The sequence below is a fragment of the Rhyacophila brunnea genome, unplaced genomic scaffold (assembly GCF_057557595.1).
Source record: "Rhyacophila brunnea isolate RB1 unplaced genomic scaffold, BYU_Rbru_1.0 scaffold_15, whole genome shotgun sequence".
Classification (NCBI taxonomy): Eukaryota; Metazoa; Arthropoda; class Insecta; order Trichoptera; family Rhyacophilidae; genus Rhyacophila; species Rhyacophila brunnea.
The window spans coordinates 35315838-35334707 of NW_028232806.1; the positions used below are offsets into that span (position 1 = coordinate 35315838).

An 18870-nucleotide genomic window follows, 5' to 3' on the forward strand; every position below is an offset into this window, starting at 1 on the left:
CATTTAATTACATCAATAATCATATCACATCAAATTGCATCGCACAGCCATGTATTTTTTAATTTAAATAGGCAAATTTTTTACTATTCGAGCAAATTTGTGGCTTGTGTTTGTCTTACTTAACTGGTCGACCCGCTATGCCGGGCTCCACTCAAGCTAGAGCCCTGTCAGACCCCCCCTTGTGGGAGCCATGCCTGCTGGTGTATAATGCAATGATAACCGATAAAAGTGGATACTGTTGCCTCATTTTTACATAAAGTAATAAACCCAACATGATTCCCAACCATAGCAGTAATTTCATAGTTTATGAATAGGAAATCGAGTACGATTAATATTCGACTTGAATGCATTAAATATAATATCTTCTCCTTTGGATCGTTCCTCAATTGGTAAAACTGTTAATATATAATTCTTCTGAAGCAAACATGTCTTTAAAAACCAATCGAATAAAAACGCATTGCTGTGCAATATCCGTGTAATCTACCGACTCGTCAAAGTGCAAGGATAGGAATTTACATTATTTATTTTCTTTTATGTTTTCCTGTAGAATTTCTTCCAAGTTCTCATAACTTGTGTTCTTCGCATGAGTGTATTTCTTGATAATGATATGTAAGAAAACAGATAAGAACTAGCGGATTTTAAGAGCTGGAACATCGAGTAGTTTTGACTCGTTTGAACAAGAAATAGTACAATATTATTATTATGTCCGCGATCGACCAAAAATACCTTCGCGATCGACGCACTGGCCATCCCTGGTATAGATGGACGGACACAAATTTTAAATAACGAACAACTATAAATGGAGATCCCGACGGAAAATTGTAAACAACTGCAGTCTAAATCTCTCATATACTATTTATATAATTCACCAGATAGGCTTTCGATTTTATTTTTAATCGTTTCCTAAATAATATGTATGTAATCTAATCCTAACATCCATTCAGTATTTACAACACTTTTTATTTACTACACATACATCGTTTTTCTTTTATAACACCCTTGAGAATTAAGCCCACCGTAACAGAGTATTATATGAACAATATACAATAAATACCAATTTTATCGACAATCACGAAGATTTCATAATATATTTTTTTATCGTGAAGAAATAATAGGTCATTGTTATCACTACCTAGTACCCATACCATCTACGATAAAAACTATATGCTACTTGACTTTTTAAACATAATATTATTATTTGGAAAATATATTGAATAATGAATACGTTAATACACACATAGTTATTGAAATTACTAGCGTCACCTTTTGGCATCGTCTGGTTCATATATCATGACAATGTATAAACAATATTATTTAATCAGAACTATACTGGAATTGCAACTGAGCCATGGACTTCTGAGAACCCTTTAATTATTTTGAAACTAGAACCGTACCTGGAACCCTTGATTCCGAATGTTGAGGACCATAAATTTTAGGGTTTCAGACGTCTTATTTCATTTTATATTCTATATATTTGGTCATTTTCCTTTTGATGTGGTTGAATATATACAAATCAGTGTTTTCATATACTAAATTAGTTTTAGGTGAACCGGAACCATAACCAAACCAGTAACCGAATCTTAAATACAACGGGAGGTTATAATCTAATACTTCTGCTAATCTATTATACACACAAGGCTGTTATCGGTGGCTATCGAGGGTAGTTTATCATATTTATGTATTGTATATTATAAACTGACTATATCGCTCTAAATGTTAACGCAGCCAAAAGAGGTCCAGTTAAAAGAGCTCTTTTTGACAGTTCAGACGGTTAATGTATTGTAACAATTAATTACTTCAATACATAAATAATGATAAACTACCTTAGATAGCCGATGATAGCAGCCTTATGTATAGAATAGATGCACTGGTCTAAAACATGCTAAAAACCCACGATGGTCGCGCGGCTTAAGTGTCGGCCTTTCGCGTCGTGGTTCAAATCCTGGGTTTAACTAGTACACATATTATTGTTTTTCAATTTTTGTATGAATCAGAGTATGAACCTAATAAGTTGAGCAAATGGCTAACATCCATTTCTCGTAATAACAAAAATTTGTTAATACAAACCTCCACTCTGTGGAGGCCCTTATATGATATTATTAGGATCGGACATGGTCGAAAAAAAATCGATGTGTGTACTTATGTATATTTATATTTTACTGTTATTTCTTTTTAATATTGTAATAGTATATTATATTTCTATTTTTAGTAGGTACCTACTATTTGCAATTTTTATCGCAAGGTCTCGTTCGTCTAAATTCTTAATTGCCATATTTAAGGGGAGGCTTCTACCTACCAGAGGCACCTAACGGAAAAATATGAAGCTTGCAATTTGAGATATTTTTTTGATAATTTACAATTTCAACTATAGTAATTAATAAATATGTATCTGAAAACATTAAAAAGAAAAATATTTTTTATTTTAAGTCAAAGATAAACTTAAAATTCTAAAAAAATGTGTGTGTACTTATGTACGCGCGTTAGAAGTTATACTTCTTTGGCGTAACAAAACAAAAACAAAACTTGTGATAACCTAAATTCTTCGACTAGCTCTTAATTATCTTGTTAAATTACACACTCAAGAAAAAGGACCGCTTATTGGAACACCGTTGGTTTATTTCTATACACTTTAACTTATATTACTAAATTATATAAATATTTCTCGTTGTTTTTATTTTTAGAGTAACAACTGTCACTCTGACGTTTAATCGTTTATTTGCGAGAAGAATTGCAAATGGCTGACAATAATAAATTCGTTGCCTAGGCTGTACTATCGATCTTGCATTTGTATACAGCTGACTGATTCGCAGCTAACTTCATACTGTTACGCACTTTCGAAACGGTGTGCACGCGCAGCTCTCAATTTCACTCTCTACCAAACGCCCCAAAAGAAGTATAACTTCAAAAACATACTGTCATTCTCTGGGAGCGTAACCGCTGCGTTTTTTTGGATTTTTAACACGATATAAATATTGTTGTCACTATCGCGCATGCTCCACTACTGGGGCATAAATATTGGGATTTATCCACCGATAAATTATTCATTAATAATTATTGATTAATTCCAATTCTTTGTCAATATTTACATATAATAATGAACCGCCCACGAATTAGTATGTATAACAAATCCTTTGATTTATTAGCCTTTGATTTTGATTGCCATGCATACGCGAAATGAATTGAAAATTCGCATTGACTTTGGTTTTAAATTTTGATTTTTTCATTCCATAAAACGCTCTGTTTACCACTGGCCGTGACTAAAATTTTAATTAATTCCCAAACCATTGACAGAGATACCTTATGCAAATGGTATGATTTAAATTTTAAATCATTAAATACATTTAAAATTTAGACAGTCTACACGTTCATAATGTACACAGTAACCTGTAACGTCAAAATTAATTAATCTTTTAATTATTGGTGTGTGCCGTGCTGATTTAAATTTTATAAATAAGATTAGTGATGTTACATTTTTCTGATGGATTTAAGTTTTGTACTATTCCATTTGAGTCGTTTTTTGCGACCCGGGCTTAGCCTTTCGGCATCTTCAGGCACTATGTGCACTCACCAAAACGTAAAAACACACTGACAACGAATATAGTTAATTCTAACTTGTATAATAAATTAATACAATAAAGTAGGTAAAATCTTTATCACCTACCTAACTATTAAGTCAAGCATTACAATAAAAATATAACAAACAAAATATTAATAGTTGAATTGTTTGTAAAAATCACTAATAATACAATCAATAGGCGTATACATCGTCAAAACACTAATAATAGATCATTAGATAATAATCAATAATAATACAGCCCTCGGTCGATAGTATTAATAATAACGTTTCTATATTTAAAAGCTACACTCAACATCTCAAATCACTCCAGAGAACCCTTTATTCTAATAAAGTAACATAATATTGAATGTCAAGTGTTTGAGCTAGTTCTACCCGTATTATCTTCTTAACCCCGACCTACAATAACTTGCTGCAAACAGGCGGTAATAGAGTGACATTCAAATCAAACTTAAAAACGGCCAGTGACGTCCCGTGGGGGTAGGCAGATTGAGCGTCACTTGGGGGCGGCAGTTACCCAAAAGGCGGCAAGTCGAGGAGAATCATTAGGTATACATAGAAAGCTAAACTTAATAATATCGAAAATATCTTACCATTAAAAAAATCAGCTCACTGGTTGGAAACAAAATATATTAATTTGGTAAGTACTATAAAATTTTTAACATGACTTTATTTTTTTGTTGGGTTTGCGATGTCTAGTTTACTTCGATTGTCCTTGGACGTCACGTTCTTGGTGAACAGCAATGACACATGCATACCTAATTTAAAATTTATCCAAATATATTTGCCAGTCGCTCGAGAGTTTTGGAAGTTGTCAGGTTGTATTTTTAAATGTACCTATCTGAAACTGTAGACTCGTAATATTGTTTACTGAAACAGAGATGGCATTTAAATTAGATTTAGTGGTATACCTATATCTTGTTAGTAATGTATCCATACAGCACATTTCTTAGATATTTGGGTCATGAAAGGATGATAAAAATTACTGTATAAAAAATCGGCATTTTCGCACTGTCTAGGGGTGTCATTTTGTCTAGGGACGTCACTGAAAAGGGCCCTAAAGAAATGCCGATTTACGTGTAAAATCAATCTCAGATGACTTTAATATCTACATCTAATACCTACTTAACTTGTAATACACATGCCGAAAAACTATTTTGTTTTGTGTAACAATATAAGATCGAATACACACCCTGGACATGCAATTGCCGTCTAGTGTTTGCCAATCATCGTCTATCCATACTGACTTCATTCCTTCCCCACTTGGTTTCAGTAATTCCATCCCTAATATAATCCACTTCTTCTCTCACAATGACATCAACCAGATACTTGGCTACAAAAAAGAAAATTAACATCGCGGTCGAGACCTTAAAAATTTGAGGAGCAAATTAAAAACACTACATATCTTGCAATTAAGATATTATTCATCCACATATATCACTCTCATAAGTCATAACAACGGTCTAGGTAGAGTAAGGCTGGGTAAGAATTATCTTCTTCTTTGCATGCCATCCTATTTCGGAGGTCGGTCACGATCATGGCGATAGGGTCTCCTTAGCAAACTCGGTATAAATACTTCTTTGAACTTCTATAGATGTATAATTGTATTTTCACTGCTTTTGTATGTTTATAGTATGTTCTCTTTTTATATTTTCATTTGTATCGCTTTTATTACTTATGTTTCATGTCATGTTGTGAACGTCTTAAACTTATAATTTGTAATGTCTACGATATATTAAAAAATAAATTGAATTGAATTGAATCTTTTCCCTATCGTCAGGTACCCAGAATAGTTAAGTGGAGCTGCATTCGTACCAATCATGGAGGTTATCGAGTCACAAAATGCGGTATTCTACTCTGTTTTGTTTACTGTTGATCTTTTCTATAATAACGAGTTTGATAATGGAGTATTTTTATATATTCATGTATATCATGTATAGATGTGGCCAAGGTTCTGTAATAAATTATCTAGTGTTGATACTTGGTAGAACTTCCCTATCTTTTCCCATTCATTAGTTTATTTTGTAACTATCTCAGTCCAATGAATTTTGAGGAAACGTATCTATGTACAGGAATAATAAAAAAATACAAATGAATCTAAAATTTTCTTTCTCAAAAGCACTAACATATTATATTTCTTTCTTCCAGTGCTGGTGGCACCATCATCAGCCCAAGGACCGATGCCTGACTATCTTGAGCTGGAGTTACGTAGCTGGGAAGGGGCGCAGTCAGACTGTGGACCAGAGAGCGCCTGGTTTGATTCTCAAGGACTTCCTGTTACCAATATTACAGGATTCAGGTAAGCTGTTATAAAAACCTCACTAATAATTTAAATAAAAAATATTTTTGGATTTTTTTTATAGAAATATCGCAAACATATTATTGGTGTCAATAATTTACTGCACATCGCTGTCCTTGAAGTCGCTGGATTGCTTAACTGATTAAGTTTTAAGGAGATACGTAATAGAGTTAACTCTCTATTAACCAGGGTGTGAAAATGGAGAAAAATCTCCTTACCATTGTTTTAACACCCCAAACACAGTGAGACAAATACTTTTTCATTGTTTGATTTTATCGCTATGTATATGGTAGCTTTTAATTGCTAAGTGATTCGCTATTATTATTATATTTTTTCGAACGAATAATTATTCTATTTGCAGTGAAATTGTATGGTAATTGCGCATTTTTTATTAATACTATTGGTGTTTTGGACTAACCTGGAGTTAGATTATTTGTACAATATATTTCCTCATCTTAATTTGTAAATTAAGAGATCAGCTCGTCACCTCAATACTACAACTAGATAACTTGATTTTCACAGTTTTTATGATAGGTAACTATTGAATATGATTCTACATTTCCTTTTCTAAAAAATGATAAAACTAGGTAAGTCAGAAGTTAATGGGAATTGTATTCATTTTATGTTTGAAAATATTAGATAACTTTAAAACTATAAATGCATTGAATAATAAAATATCTACAATTTTTTTATACAATTGAACATTATTTAATTCTTCCCAATTAGACAAGCAAAATTTTCCATTTTTACAACGTTTTTCTTAGCTCGTATTCTTATTTGTCTGGTACAAATCTTGCAATCGATTTTTAACTAACTTCCCGACTAGCTAGACATTTGAAACTTTTAGAATATATCAGAACACAATGCCAATGCATTCTTTTAATACTTTTAGCCATCTTTAAGTAGAATTGATTTCATTTTGAGTTAATTCTGTTTTGTATGAAAAGTTATTTCGATACCATTATTGGTTGATAGGGGATCCTAGCAACTAAAGTATTAAATAATATATACGTGCGTTACTATGGAAATCAATATGGAAGGACATTTCATTATTCAGTATTTCTATCAAGTACATTTTTTTTGATCATTTAAGCTAGTCAAGTCAAGTTTATATGATTCAACAGAAAATTTAAAAACGTTGTATTTAAAAAGTTCTTTTTATCTTGTAATTATTACTTAAAATAATAATTATAGCCGAGATTTATGTTAATCAAGTAAAGTTTAAATTTAATTTTCCCAACAATGATCAAATCAGAGTTATCTAGTTGTAGTATTGAGGTGACTAGTTGTATTAATTGATACTTAACAAAATTAATATATCATTATTATTGAAAGATATTACTTTTCTCCTGTACCATCTTCATCATTATTGAGGATCGTGACTCCATTCAATTACTCCCGAGATCACATCATCGAAAAAAGATGAATGACAAAGTAAGTTGTCATCACAAAAACCTTCAAATGACACATTATTATATATGCAGTTTTTCTTTGAAAATATATTTACTTATTGCATCATAATGCCAGACACCCTGTATACCGCAGTAAAATTGTAATGACTCCAATCCTCCGTTTATTTCCTTATTTTTTTTTGCTTACTAAAGCAGATTATTATATTGTCATATTTATTTCAGCGCACTACGCAGAAACAATCATGACCTATATGATATAGATTTCTACAAATCTAATTTTCCCAAATACTCGTGTTCTACGAAAATCAATTTCCCTCCAAAATATAAATTTTATACGCATATTTACAGCGCCAATTCAGGAAATTAACTTTTCAAAATTTTTACTCTGAGTGAATCTATTTGATAACATGTTAGGTAGGTATTAGGGATTGCAATACCGAATGAATATATCAATACTGCTATTTCAGTATTGCTTATCGAATACCGGTATTCGTCAAAACATATTATTATTATTGAAAAAAATAAGTACCTATCAATAAATATGACTATTAAAATCTATTTAAAACACTATTTTATAGCAACATAAAGTACCTTTCTAAATATGCATACATCATAATATTTTACGACTGCTAATTTTTACAAATACAATAAGTCTGGGTAGATACAGAAAAATCTCTCTATAGTTATAAAATAATTGGAAATATTAGCCACGAATGTTATCTTTTTTTGTCTATGAGTATATATTTGAGGGATTTTGTTTTAATATTATTTAACCTTTGTTAGTTTCAGTCAATATATTTGAATTTGGACAGCATACAACTTATACATTAAATGTAATATACAATATATTAGTAAGTAATGTCAAAATATCATTAATTTCATTTTCGAAAAATATAAATGTGTATGCTTTCTTAATGCCGAAAATACCGGTATATTGGATTTTTGAAACTCATATTTCGGTATCGATAAATAATTAAATACCGGTTTTGAAATACCGATATAGCAATCCCTAGTAAGTATATAACAGATTTATTTTAATTCTTCGTTAGTTCATGGTTTCACTATATGTAAATTCTTAGTGTAAGGACATTGTAAAAAACAAAAAAAATACAATAGTATATAATACTTATTCCGTATAACTTCATCCCCTACTCTCGCAAAGGTTGGTTTGGATAGTTACCAGTCAATACGCTACCCTGGGACAAATAAATGTTCAGTGGTATGTTGTTTATATTATTTTTTTTTAAATATTTGTGGTTACGCTTTTTTATAGTGGACTGTAATTTTGTGACGGAATGATCGTGTTGGTGGACGTGGATGCTGGGGGGAGAGTTATGTTAGGATGCCAGGTACTAACCTTACTGCTTTTGAGGCTGGCTCCATGGTCTGGTTGCACAATCACTCGCCCGGTATCGTTTGTTGTGTTGCCCGGTGGACTTTTTATTGATGCTGTTGATGAATGAGAAGAGCCGGTATTACGGTTTGCAAGGTATTCAGAAGTATCGCTTGGATGACGATCACACTATATCAAGCTGACTCGGTCGTGATCCACGAATAACTTCTGAATCAGTCTGTATAATCGAATTAATCATTAAACTGCGGTTTAGCTGTATCAAGCCTATACGCACCCGTTGTCTTGAGGTAACTTGAGCTAACTAGCATTCTACAATAACGATGACACGTAACTTCACCCTGCCTTCCCACAATATCTGGGGATTTGATGTAGGTAGGAAAAGGCAACCATAATTGGCCCAACCATATTGTTTAACATTGTTTATGTTTTTTCCATTTCTCTCCTGAGGTTAATGTTTTCTTGATGTTTTTATTTAACTTGCATAATTCTAACTGGTTCTTTTTTTAATTTAACTGTCATGTTGTGAACGTCCTGAATTCGATTTTGTTTTACATATAAATCATGTTTTGTTTTTTAAATAAATTAAATCAGTTGAGAATGTTTTATTGAAGTTGTAGAGAACTTGTAAATCATACCACTCAGCCTTAAATGAGTGACATAATGTAATAGGTAGATATGTTTTGTTGTCAAAACAACACAATTCTTCTTCTTTCGACCATGTCCAATCCTAATAGGATAGGCCTTGTTTTTACGAGAAATGGATCTCAGCCACTTGCTCAACCTATTAGGTCCATACTCTGACTCATACACAAATTGAAAAACAATATGTGTACTTGCACAATAGATTCTTCCGCATTTTCTCAATCATAACTAGATCGGTAGGGTATGTTATAATAATTGTTAATTGCGACAATATCTATTTGTATATATTATGTATTGCATTTGTATAAATTGTAAGGACAATGCAAGAATCCTCACTAAACTCATCGAGTCCATCACGAGATGCACTACTATTATCACGAGTCCTTCACTCGGCATAATCAACGTCATTCCACTCGAATCAAGTCTCTCAGTTCATTAATATAATCAATCTCTTGAACACATCGATCTCACCAGTACATCATTATCATCCTTGTTATTGTATGCAGTGTATTCTTGTAACGATCAAATAACTCCTCTCTCAACATCCAAGCAACAACGACCCTTTCTCCTTCTTCATCATAACCACCAAAAAGTGAACGAAACTGCTCACGTTCATTAATAAATTTTGTGAAAAAGTACTTCAATTCAATTTCACATTTAAACAATGTGTATTATTACAATACAGTTGCAAATGGTGCCTGTTAGAGAGAGATAAAAAACTAGTTGCCGAAAATAATAGTGCATTTACCTCAAATTTATGGCTCGTACCTATTTAAATAAAAAATAAACATAATATTATTATACTTCCATTTTTGAACAGGTATGCCTACACTAATAAAAACAACTGTGTGTTTATAACATGAAATCTATGATTTTCCAAAAGGTCTTAATGATATAAAATTGAATGATGTACGACTTTGTATTTTTTTTTAAATAAAGAATTATTTTATAAAAAAAAAAAACTAAACAAATTTTTGTTTTAAAAGCGGCTAATTTATTGTGTACTAATGCTAAAACCGTATAACCGGTTTTCAGTAATATTTTTTATGTTCCAATTTTTTTTTCCTAATTTTTGAAATGATCGTTCAGCTCTGACTATGAAATCGTGCCTTACTTTACCCTAGATTGTGTAATTAATTTTCATACATCATGCAGTGATATTATATATTAAATATTTATACTTAAGTATATATATATATATATTGGAAGGTCCTTCCACTGTGCCTAAAGCGCAAAGTGTTCAACCAGTGTGTGCTTCCCGTGATCACATATGCGTGTTAAACATGGACCCTAAGTAAAAGACAGATCCAGAAACTTAGAGTAGCACAACGTTGTATAGAGAGGTGCATGCTGGGCATAACACGAAAGGACAAAAAGAGGAATGAGTGGATAAGGAAGCAGACAAGGGTTTGCGATGTAATAGAGTTTATTAAAAGCCTTAAATGGAGATGGGCAGGACACATATCTCGAAGAAGAGACAATCGTTAGACAAATCTAGTCATCCAGTGGTATCCAAGAAGTACAAAACGTCCGCAAGGTAAACCTAGGGGCCGCTGGATCGATGAAATGATAAAGTTCTGCGGAAGTACGTGGCAACGCAATTCACAGGACCGAGAGAAGTGGAAGCAGCTTGAAGAAGCCTTCATCTAGTAGTAGATAGATTCAGGCTGATGATGATGATGATATATATTTTATGAACTTAAGTTTTTTACGTATTTAATAATTTATAAATAGAGGCTGTTCTATTTTGGCACTGTTCTGTTTCCTCATGTTCTGTTTTGTCGGATTACCGACAGGCCCATATTTAAGAATACGATGCACTAACGAGACGTAGAGTGTACGTATGACATTTGCATTCTCGAATGGTTTAGTTTGTCGTATGTGCTTCCTTCCCATAGATCAAATTATCATAACTTTGATAACAAAATAACATCATATTTATTATAAATTACAAAATATGGTATGTATCTGTACATTTTGTTATTTAATCCAGATTTACGTCAGTCAGATAAATTACATAAATTGCTCGAAACTAGATCGGTAATATAAAATATTAATATAGTCTCGTAATGGTATACGAAATAAAAACGCTCATCAAAAGTATAATAGTATTATCGAGGCTATCGGGGGACACCCACCACTGTAAATAAGTATTAAGCAATTCTGTTTGTGTTTTTTCTCTCTTTATTTTGATGGCTCGGCTATCTCGGCTCGCTATCAGAAAGCAAATCGCTGCTGGTGAGTTAATGCGAGAACCTACTCTACAAGGCACTAAACTTTTTATGCAATCTAACTGGGATGAACTGTATATTATCATTTCTATCCAGACTTATTTTTAAATTAGTATATATAACAGTGCCGAAAGCTGTAGGTAGGCTGTTAAGATTTGACATAAGTAGTCCACATGTCGTGCGAAATACATCTCTAATTTTCGGACCTCGGTCAAATTCGGGTATGTTCGTGCTAACATATCCATTGTTTTTCTACCCGAACCCCAAAACTTTGTATTGAAGCGTCAAAACAGAATTGAAGATATCAACATAACCTAAAATTTTATTGGTCATGTCATTATAGTATATATTTTTAAATAAATATATTTTTCTACTCGCCACTCAATATTTGACAGCTCGCAGAGAACTATAAAATAGATGTAGATTATTTTTCAAAATAATCGCATCTCGCATCTCAATTTTCAATATTTAATTGACGTACTCTATCTCGCTCTAAAAGTTAACACAGCCAAGAGAGGGGGTGTTAAATATGTCAATGTTGACAGTTAACTCGTTGTGATAATTACCCAATAACTACCTAAATATATAGAGTGATAAATGTGATATATATTGGCTTTATTTTTAGTAGCTATATTGTATAGCTGTACATAAATATATAAAAATATATTTTATAAAATTAATTTAAAGACATACGTATTATTTCTTTATAGCTCATGTTTCGTTGAAACTTCTCTACCCACTTCTTCTGTTGTTGATTCCCCCATATATTAGTTAGCAGGGGCGTGCGTGAGGGGAGGGTGACTGTCTTTGTGTAGTGATATAAGAAAATAGCGGCTAACCGAGATCACTTAAAGGGGGGGTGTATTTTTTGTTTTATCTTCTTTCCTTAATATCAGAGGTAGAAAACAACCGAATTTAAACCAACATACTTTTAATAGAAAAACAAACATATGTCAATGTACAATGTGTTTCATATATAAAATCCAGTAGACTTTCTAATTAACAATTGTTATGTTGTAAATTAACAAGAGAATCATGTCTGCGAATAAATGCTACTTTGGCCTGCTAAGACATTTTAAGTCCCGCATACTATCTCGCCGAACTAAAAGCACTCTTTACAAGAAACTTGTAAAGCCAGAGGAGAAGATATAATGCTGAGCTCTACGGGCTGTACGAAGATTGCAGCGCAGTTCAATCAATAAAGATTGGAAGACTGCGATGGCTAGGTCATGCGCACCGTATAAATGACAATGAACCGGCAAAGAGAGCGATGTCCAGCAATCCAATAGGGCGTAGAAGAAGAGGCAGACCAAAGATTCGCTGGTTGGATGGAGCTGCCAGTGACTGCCGTATTCTGGGGGTACCAAATTGGAAAGCGGCCACACTGGATAGGGACAGGTGGAGGGAGCTGTTGGTGGACGCCAGGACCCACAGCGGGTTGTGGTGCCCCTGATGATGATGATTTTGTAAATTAACATTATGATAATTTCCTGGGCTGATAACATTGCCAATTAGAAGGCTTACTTTTAATATAAGCCAATAAGCCAAAAGAACTGATAACCATTATCAAGGGTTTCGGCCACATTTTCCACAATGGGGAAGCATGATTTACTCTAGCTCATAACTCAGGGAAAATCGAGAACAGCCAATACGTTTATAGACCAATAATCTATTGAATGCGTAACTTACGTACCTAAGTTCCTCAGTATCTAAGCCTTTCTGGATGTACTACGACTGGTCCAGGAAACGGAACTGTACTGCAATTTAATCTCGCACCCTCGATCGAAGACGGCAATTAGCTGATATGTTGGTCTATTCTATACTTATCGACCGCTAAATTGATAAAGTGATAAACATTATCAAACTTAGGGTAGATTTGTATCAAAGTATTAGCAGTTATTGTAACAATTATAATAAGATGTTTGTAATTGTTGCAATAAATGCTATATTTTACAGCACCTCTCTTGTTGCTGTTAAAATTTAGCATTTATTGCAACAATTACAAACATCTTATTGTAATTGTTACGTGCTAATACTTTGATACAAACCTACCCTAAATTTGATAATATTTATCACTTTATCACTTTATCACTTTAGCGGTCGATAACTATAGAATAGACCCACTGATATTGTAATGTTATGATATACCATAATATAATAACTGTATAATAATAATTAAACCATTTACTTATTCCGATGTACACAAATATATTTCGACTTTAAAAATGGAATGTTTTTTTCAAAATTGGTTTTATTGCATAATAACGTTGTACAGGCTAAATACACATTGTTTCCAAATGATGTAAGCTGCAAATGCCGATTTGATAACAGTTTAAAAAAAAGAAGGAAGTGACGTGGGAAAAACGACTTAACCATCACAATTGTTGGTTTTTTTTTTAACTCAATAATTAACATCAGATGAGGAGGCGACTCTCGTGGCGCAGTGCGTAAGGCGCTTGCCTTCTACCCGAAAGTTCTGGGTTCGATTGCCGGTGATGTCACAACATTTATGTGTTTTTCTGAAAGCCTGGATGTTTGTGATTGTTGAAATTACTAACAACCACTTTTTACGAAAAAGCAGGGACATGGTTATTAATAATTCAAAAGAAAGTATATATATATATATATATATATATATCAGATGAGAAAAATAAAAATAAAATTATTAATTATCATGCACTTCAAGGTTATGTATATTTTTAATTTTAACTTTGACCGAGAACTATAATAAAAAAATTCTGCCTCCGGTAAGATTCGATTTGTGTGGATTACGTCCTTTTTCCTTTCCACAGTCGAATATAAAAAGTTTTATTTTAACATATTTGGACGAATGTTAACAATTATAATTATAATATAATCTTACATCTTACAAATCTTCAAAGGTCTCTGTTTTTGAGCTTTGAGATTCGATGTCTACACCGATATCTTAAGGGTACACTGGTACGACGGCGTTACAAATACTCGAGTTCATGAGCCGACACTGTAGCCCTCGGTGATTGAGGTAATCACAAAGATACGCTTCACGTGTCTGGGACATGTGTTTCGGACGCTACTAAAGAGTGCGACACGTTGTACTCTTGAGGCACAGTCTCAACGGTTCCGCCGCCGTGCCCGACCCTCCCTCGCCCTGCAGTGGTGCTACAAAATCAATTTACGCACTCCGGGTCTGACATGGCGGGAGGCGCGAGAGTTGGCGATGGACCAAGTGAAATGGCACAAACTTATGCTTTTGGGTAATAAAGGGTAATAAAGGGTAATGAAGTAGTAGTAGTATTATTTTTTTTTTTCAACGAATAATTCATAAGATTTAAAATGTAACAATCTATTTATTGAACATACATAATTTGAAAACATCTCATGAATATACCCTATAGCCAACATTATTAACGCAATTTGAAAAGCATTCCATGTAAGAATTTCTAGTTAAATTCGATATAGTTAAGTGGAATGTCCGTAGCTTAATTGGTAAAGCACACTGGCGTGAATCCAGCGGTTACAAGTTCAAGTCTATTTTATTGTAAAAAAGATTTTTTCTAGTGGGTAGGTATATTATGCATGAAATATTTTCAAGTGATTGATGTTCGATTATAATTATATAACAAGCAACAAGAATAACCATATACACTTAAACAGTGATGAATATATTATTTTAATAGGAATACTGAGTTAAACAAATATATGTATTTATTGTTCTCGAATATTTCATATAAATAGTTACACAAAATGCACTGAATATTTCAAATGCTATTTTTAAATGACAACTTCTGAATGTTCGTTGTTTCTTCAAAATTCGGCGCTACATATTTTCGTATAAATATTAGTTACGATTACTGACTAATAATTTCATGCAAATTATTTTAATGACAATGCAAAGTTAAAATATCATCACTTACGGATGAATACAAAATCGATTCGCACTATTCATACCAATTGCATTATTTTATGTTTTTGATAAATCAAGATAAACATTAAATAATCATTATCTTCGCCATTGAGTTTAATCCAATAGGGGACGTATTTGAGTATATATTTAACTTTCAGAATGATTGACGATTAAAACAAACATATGTAAGTGAATTTACTATTTACAAAGTATAATATTATGTATATTCTAAATCTTTTCCAATATATAATAGAATAAAAAGGTACAGCAATATATCAATACTTCACGCATATATATGACGTATGTAAAACATTGTTGAATGAATGAGTTATGATCGCAGTTCTGTACGGAAATTTACGAGGCAGAAAGGATGTAAAATATATTTCGATTTTTCGCTCCTGCGCCGCTGGTTTACGACGTACAGTCTTCAAAAAAAACACACAGCCTCCGGCCATCATGTACCAGGCAACGCCCATTCACCATGCATTGTTTTTAAGCCGCGAAAAAGTTTATCCTCTTATGAACGGGAAGTGTAAAAATATTCCGATTTTAGCGGTATTTATTTTACATTGCTGCTACGTTTCTGGGGTCTACGTTTTTTTGTATACGTTTCAAAGCTCTACGCTTCTACGGCCTACGCGGAACAAAAAGAGTATTTTAGAATTTATTATGTATAATGTTTAATAGGGTGTACATGTTCACATTTGAGAAATGTTTGCTTACATACGGAGTCTTATATTGAAAAGATGAGTTTAAACATTCAAATTAGTGATCATGCCATGGTGCCATGGTGGTTTATGGTACCATCTTTGGAAAGTCGACGTTCTATATCTGATCAATATTTTCTTTTTAAAATTATCAATGGTTTTGTTGACTAGCAAAGTCAAAAGGGTGGGTTTCCATTGTCCATCAAGACTTACGCGAAACCAAACTTTGTACCATGTCAGTCGTAGCAATTCTAATTATGCACAAAACTCTTTTATTCGGCGCTCTTGTTTAAATTACAATATGTATTTCTCCACCGTTGACCCTTTTACTAACTCACCTGTTTCATTTAAACGCACTGTCTCCAAATTTTTGTATATATATATATATATATATATATATTTTAAATGCTATTTTTCGTGTATAATTTAATTATTCATTATTCTTCCTCATTTTTATTAAATTTCTTTATATTTATGTTATTCTTACTCTATATCTTGTTAGGCTTAACTATACTACTCGTATAATAATTTATGCATGGAAACTTTGCTGGTTGCAATAACTTTTCATTATTATATTTTATTTTTTTGTAATCAATATGTAACTGTTTGTTTCCTTAATAAATAAAATAATAAAATTAATTAAAAATTAATAAATATTATCAACAACTTATATGACACAATGAAAATTCTAAATGATTTATGTTATGTACTTTTATATTTGTAATTGTTATGTACGACCCGGATATGGCATTTCGGTTTCTTTATGTACTATTACACACTAATGGCAAATATACAACTAACACAGAATATATTTAATTACGATTTATATACCGAATTAACACCTTCAATAAAAGTGGTGAAAACAATATTTGTAGGTAATGAATTGCTTGGAAAATATCGTCCAATAAAATACCTATTTTTAATACATTCAACACACTGTCATTATATTATAAGATGCATGGACCCCACAAGAGGGGTGCTGACAGGGCTCTAGCCTGGGTGCCTGGGCTCAAGAGGGACCCGGCGAGGCGAGTCGACCAGGTAAGTAAGATAAACACACATCACAAATTTGCTTTAGTCAATATATATCAATTATATTTTAATTGAAAATTATGTGGTTGTATGACACAATTTTTAATTGTGTATTAATACTCGACAACATCATAATTCAAACGTACGTATTAAAATACACAAAAAAACACTAAATATACAGTTAAATTTTAGCGCGTACATCATATGGAAAACGGTAGTGAAGATCATCACACTGCTTTTATCCTTAGCGATACGTAGAGGGCTACTAGCCTGGGGGGGCGCTTCAGGATGTGGGGGGCATGATAAGAATATGTGTTCTAAAAATGAAATTTTAGCATTCATAAGTAACAAAACTGCACAGTTAAACTATTTGAAACCTTATAAACATTATATATTGAGACTAGTCAGTTATAGCGAAAAATATATTAAATTAAACCATTTTGTATGTAATGATTATTAAGTTTTCTGCCAAAACTGCTGTCAAGATAAATAAATCAAATATCGAATGATGTCGAAAAATAATTTGAAACATTATTATTATGGGTTGTAGGTACCACGTAAACGTTTCAATTGATAATTTATAATATGTATTTGAATAGTATTACATTGAAGAAAACAGACTCTCAAGTAACTGTCTGAGATGAACTCTTCAATTTGTGGCCATATAACTCGAATTACCAATTAGTAGCATAAACGGTAAAATAGCAAGAGGAACAATATCCGCACGCTATACTAATTAATTCACAAATACGACATCCACTTTGTTGGTGTCGATAATTTCACTTTCTAACACTTTTCACATTTTTACCATTTTTAACATTTTAACACTTTTCCGTTATTTTTATTAATCCAAAATAACACGGATATCGCTGTAGTTCATTTCGTATACAAATCGGTTAGCCAAATTTAAATTTGACAGTTTACACCCGCTGCATATTTAAATAAGCCATAGCACTAACTTTTTATATTATGTCACTTTAACATTTGTTAAATCAAAGTTAGTTGTTAACAAAGGTACTCAATCATATCATAGCTAGCGGCCGTGTAATATGAAAACTTTAATTTGGCGGTGACTGTAGTTACAATGTTGGTATTCATTTTCCAAATCGTCGCATCTCAATATTATGTGATTGTCGCTATGTATGAAGTAGTGTGGCTGCACGAATCCACGTTAAAAATCGTTACGCCTGACAGTTAATACCCCGAGATAATTAACACTCGGAATGCGACAAATTTATCACTTTTTATTGATTTTGGAGTTAAGTGATAATATGTTGGAATACTCACTGAATAGTATGTGAAGAATAAGTATTACTCATAAAAACCATTATCCTCTGTAATGAGACAACAGCTGAGAAGAAAGTTATGTTAAGTAATGTACATATTTATCATATCTCTGCAAGGCATTCACTCAACGCAATATGTGAACATACACAAACCGATGTTACTAGTAGTAATAATAATTCAGTGATATTAATGTACCTTCTATCAATTTTAATGTGCAAAACACACATTATTATATATTATGCGATTTAATTATTCAACATCCATGGATATTATTGTATATTTAAATGGTCGTTTTAACAGTTAAATAATTTTATTTACGAGCAATCATTTTAATTGCTGTGCATATTTAAAACATGTAACACATAATTTATTTTTTCACACGAAAAAAACACACTCGATTGGATTCGAACCACCGATTGTTCGGTTATCAGCCGAACGCACTACCTTTA

At 32.4% G+C, this 18870-nt stretch overlaps 1 protein-coding gene across 1 annotated transcript in view; it reads left to right on the forward strand.

Moving 5' to 3' along the window:
- LOC147075270 (uncharacterized) overlaps nucleotides 1-18870 on the forward strand; it is a 394301-nt gene that overhangs the window by 307680 nt on the left and 67751 nt on the right. Inside the window, exon 3 of the mRNA XM_085942914.1 lies at nucleotides 5723-5873. Coding sequence (XP_085799040.1) covers nucleotides 5723-5873 — 151 coding nt within the window. The remainder of the gene's footprint in view (nucleotides 1-5722; nucleotides 5874-18870) is intronic.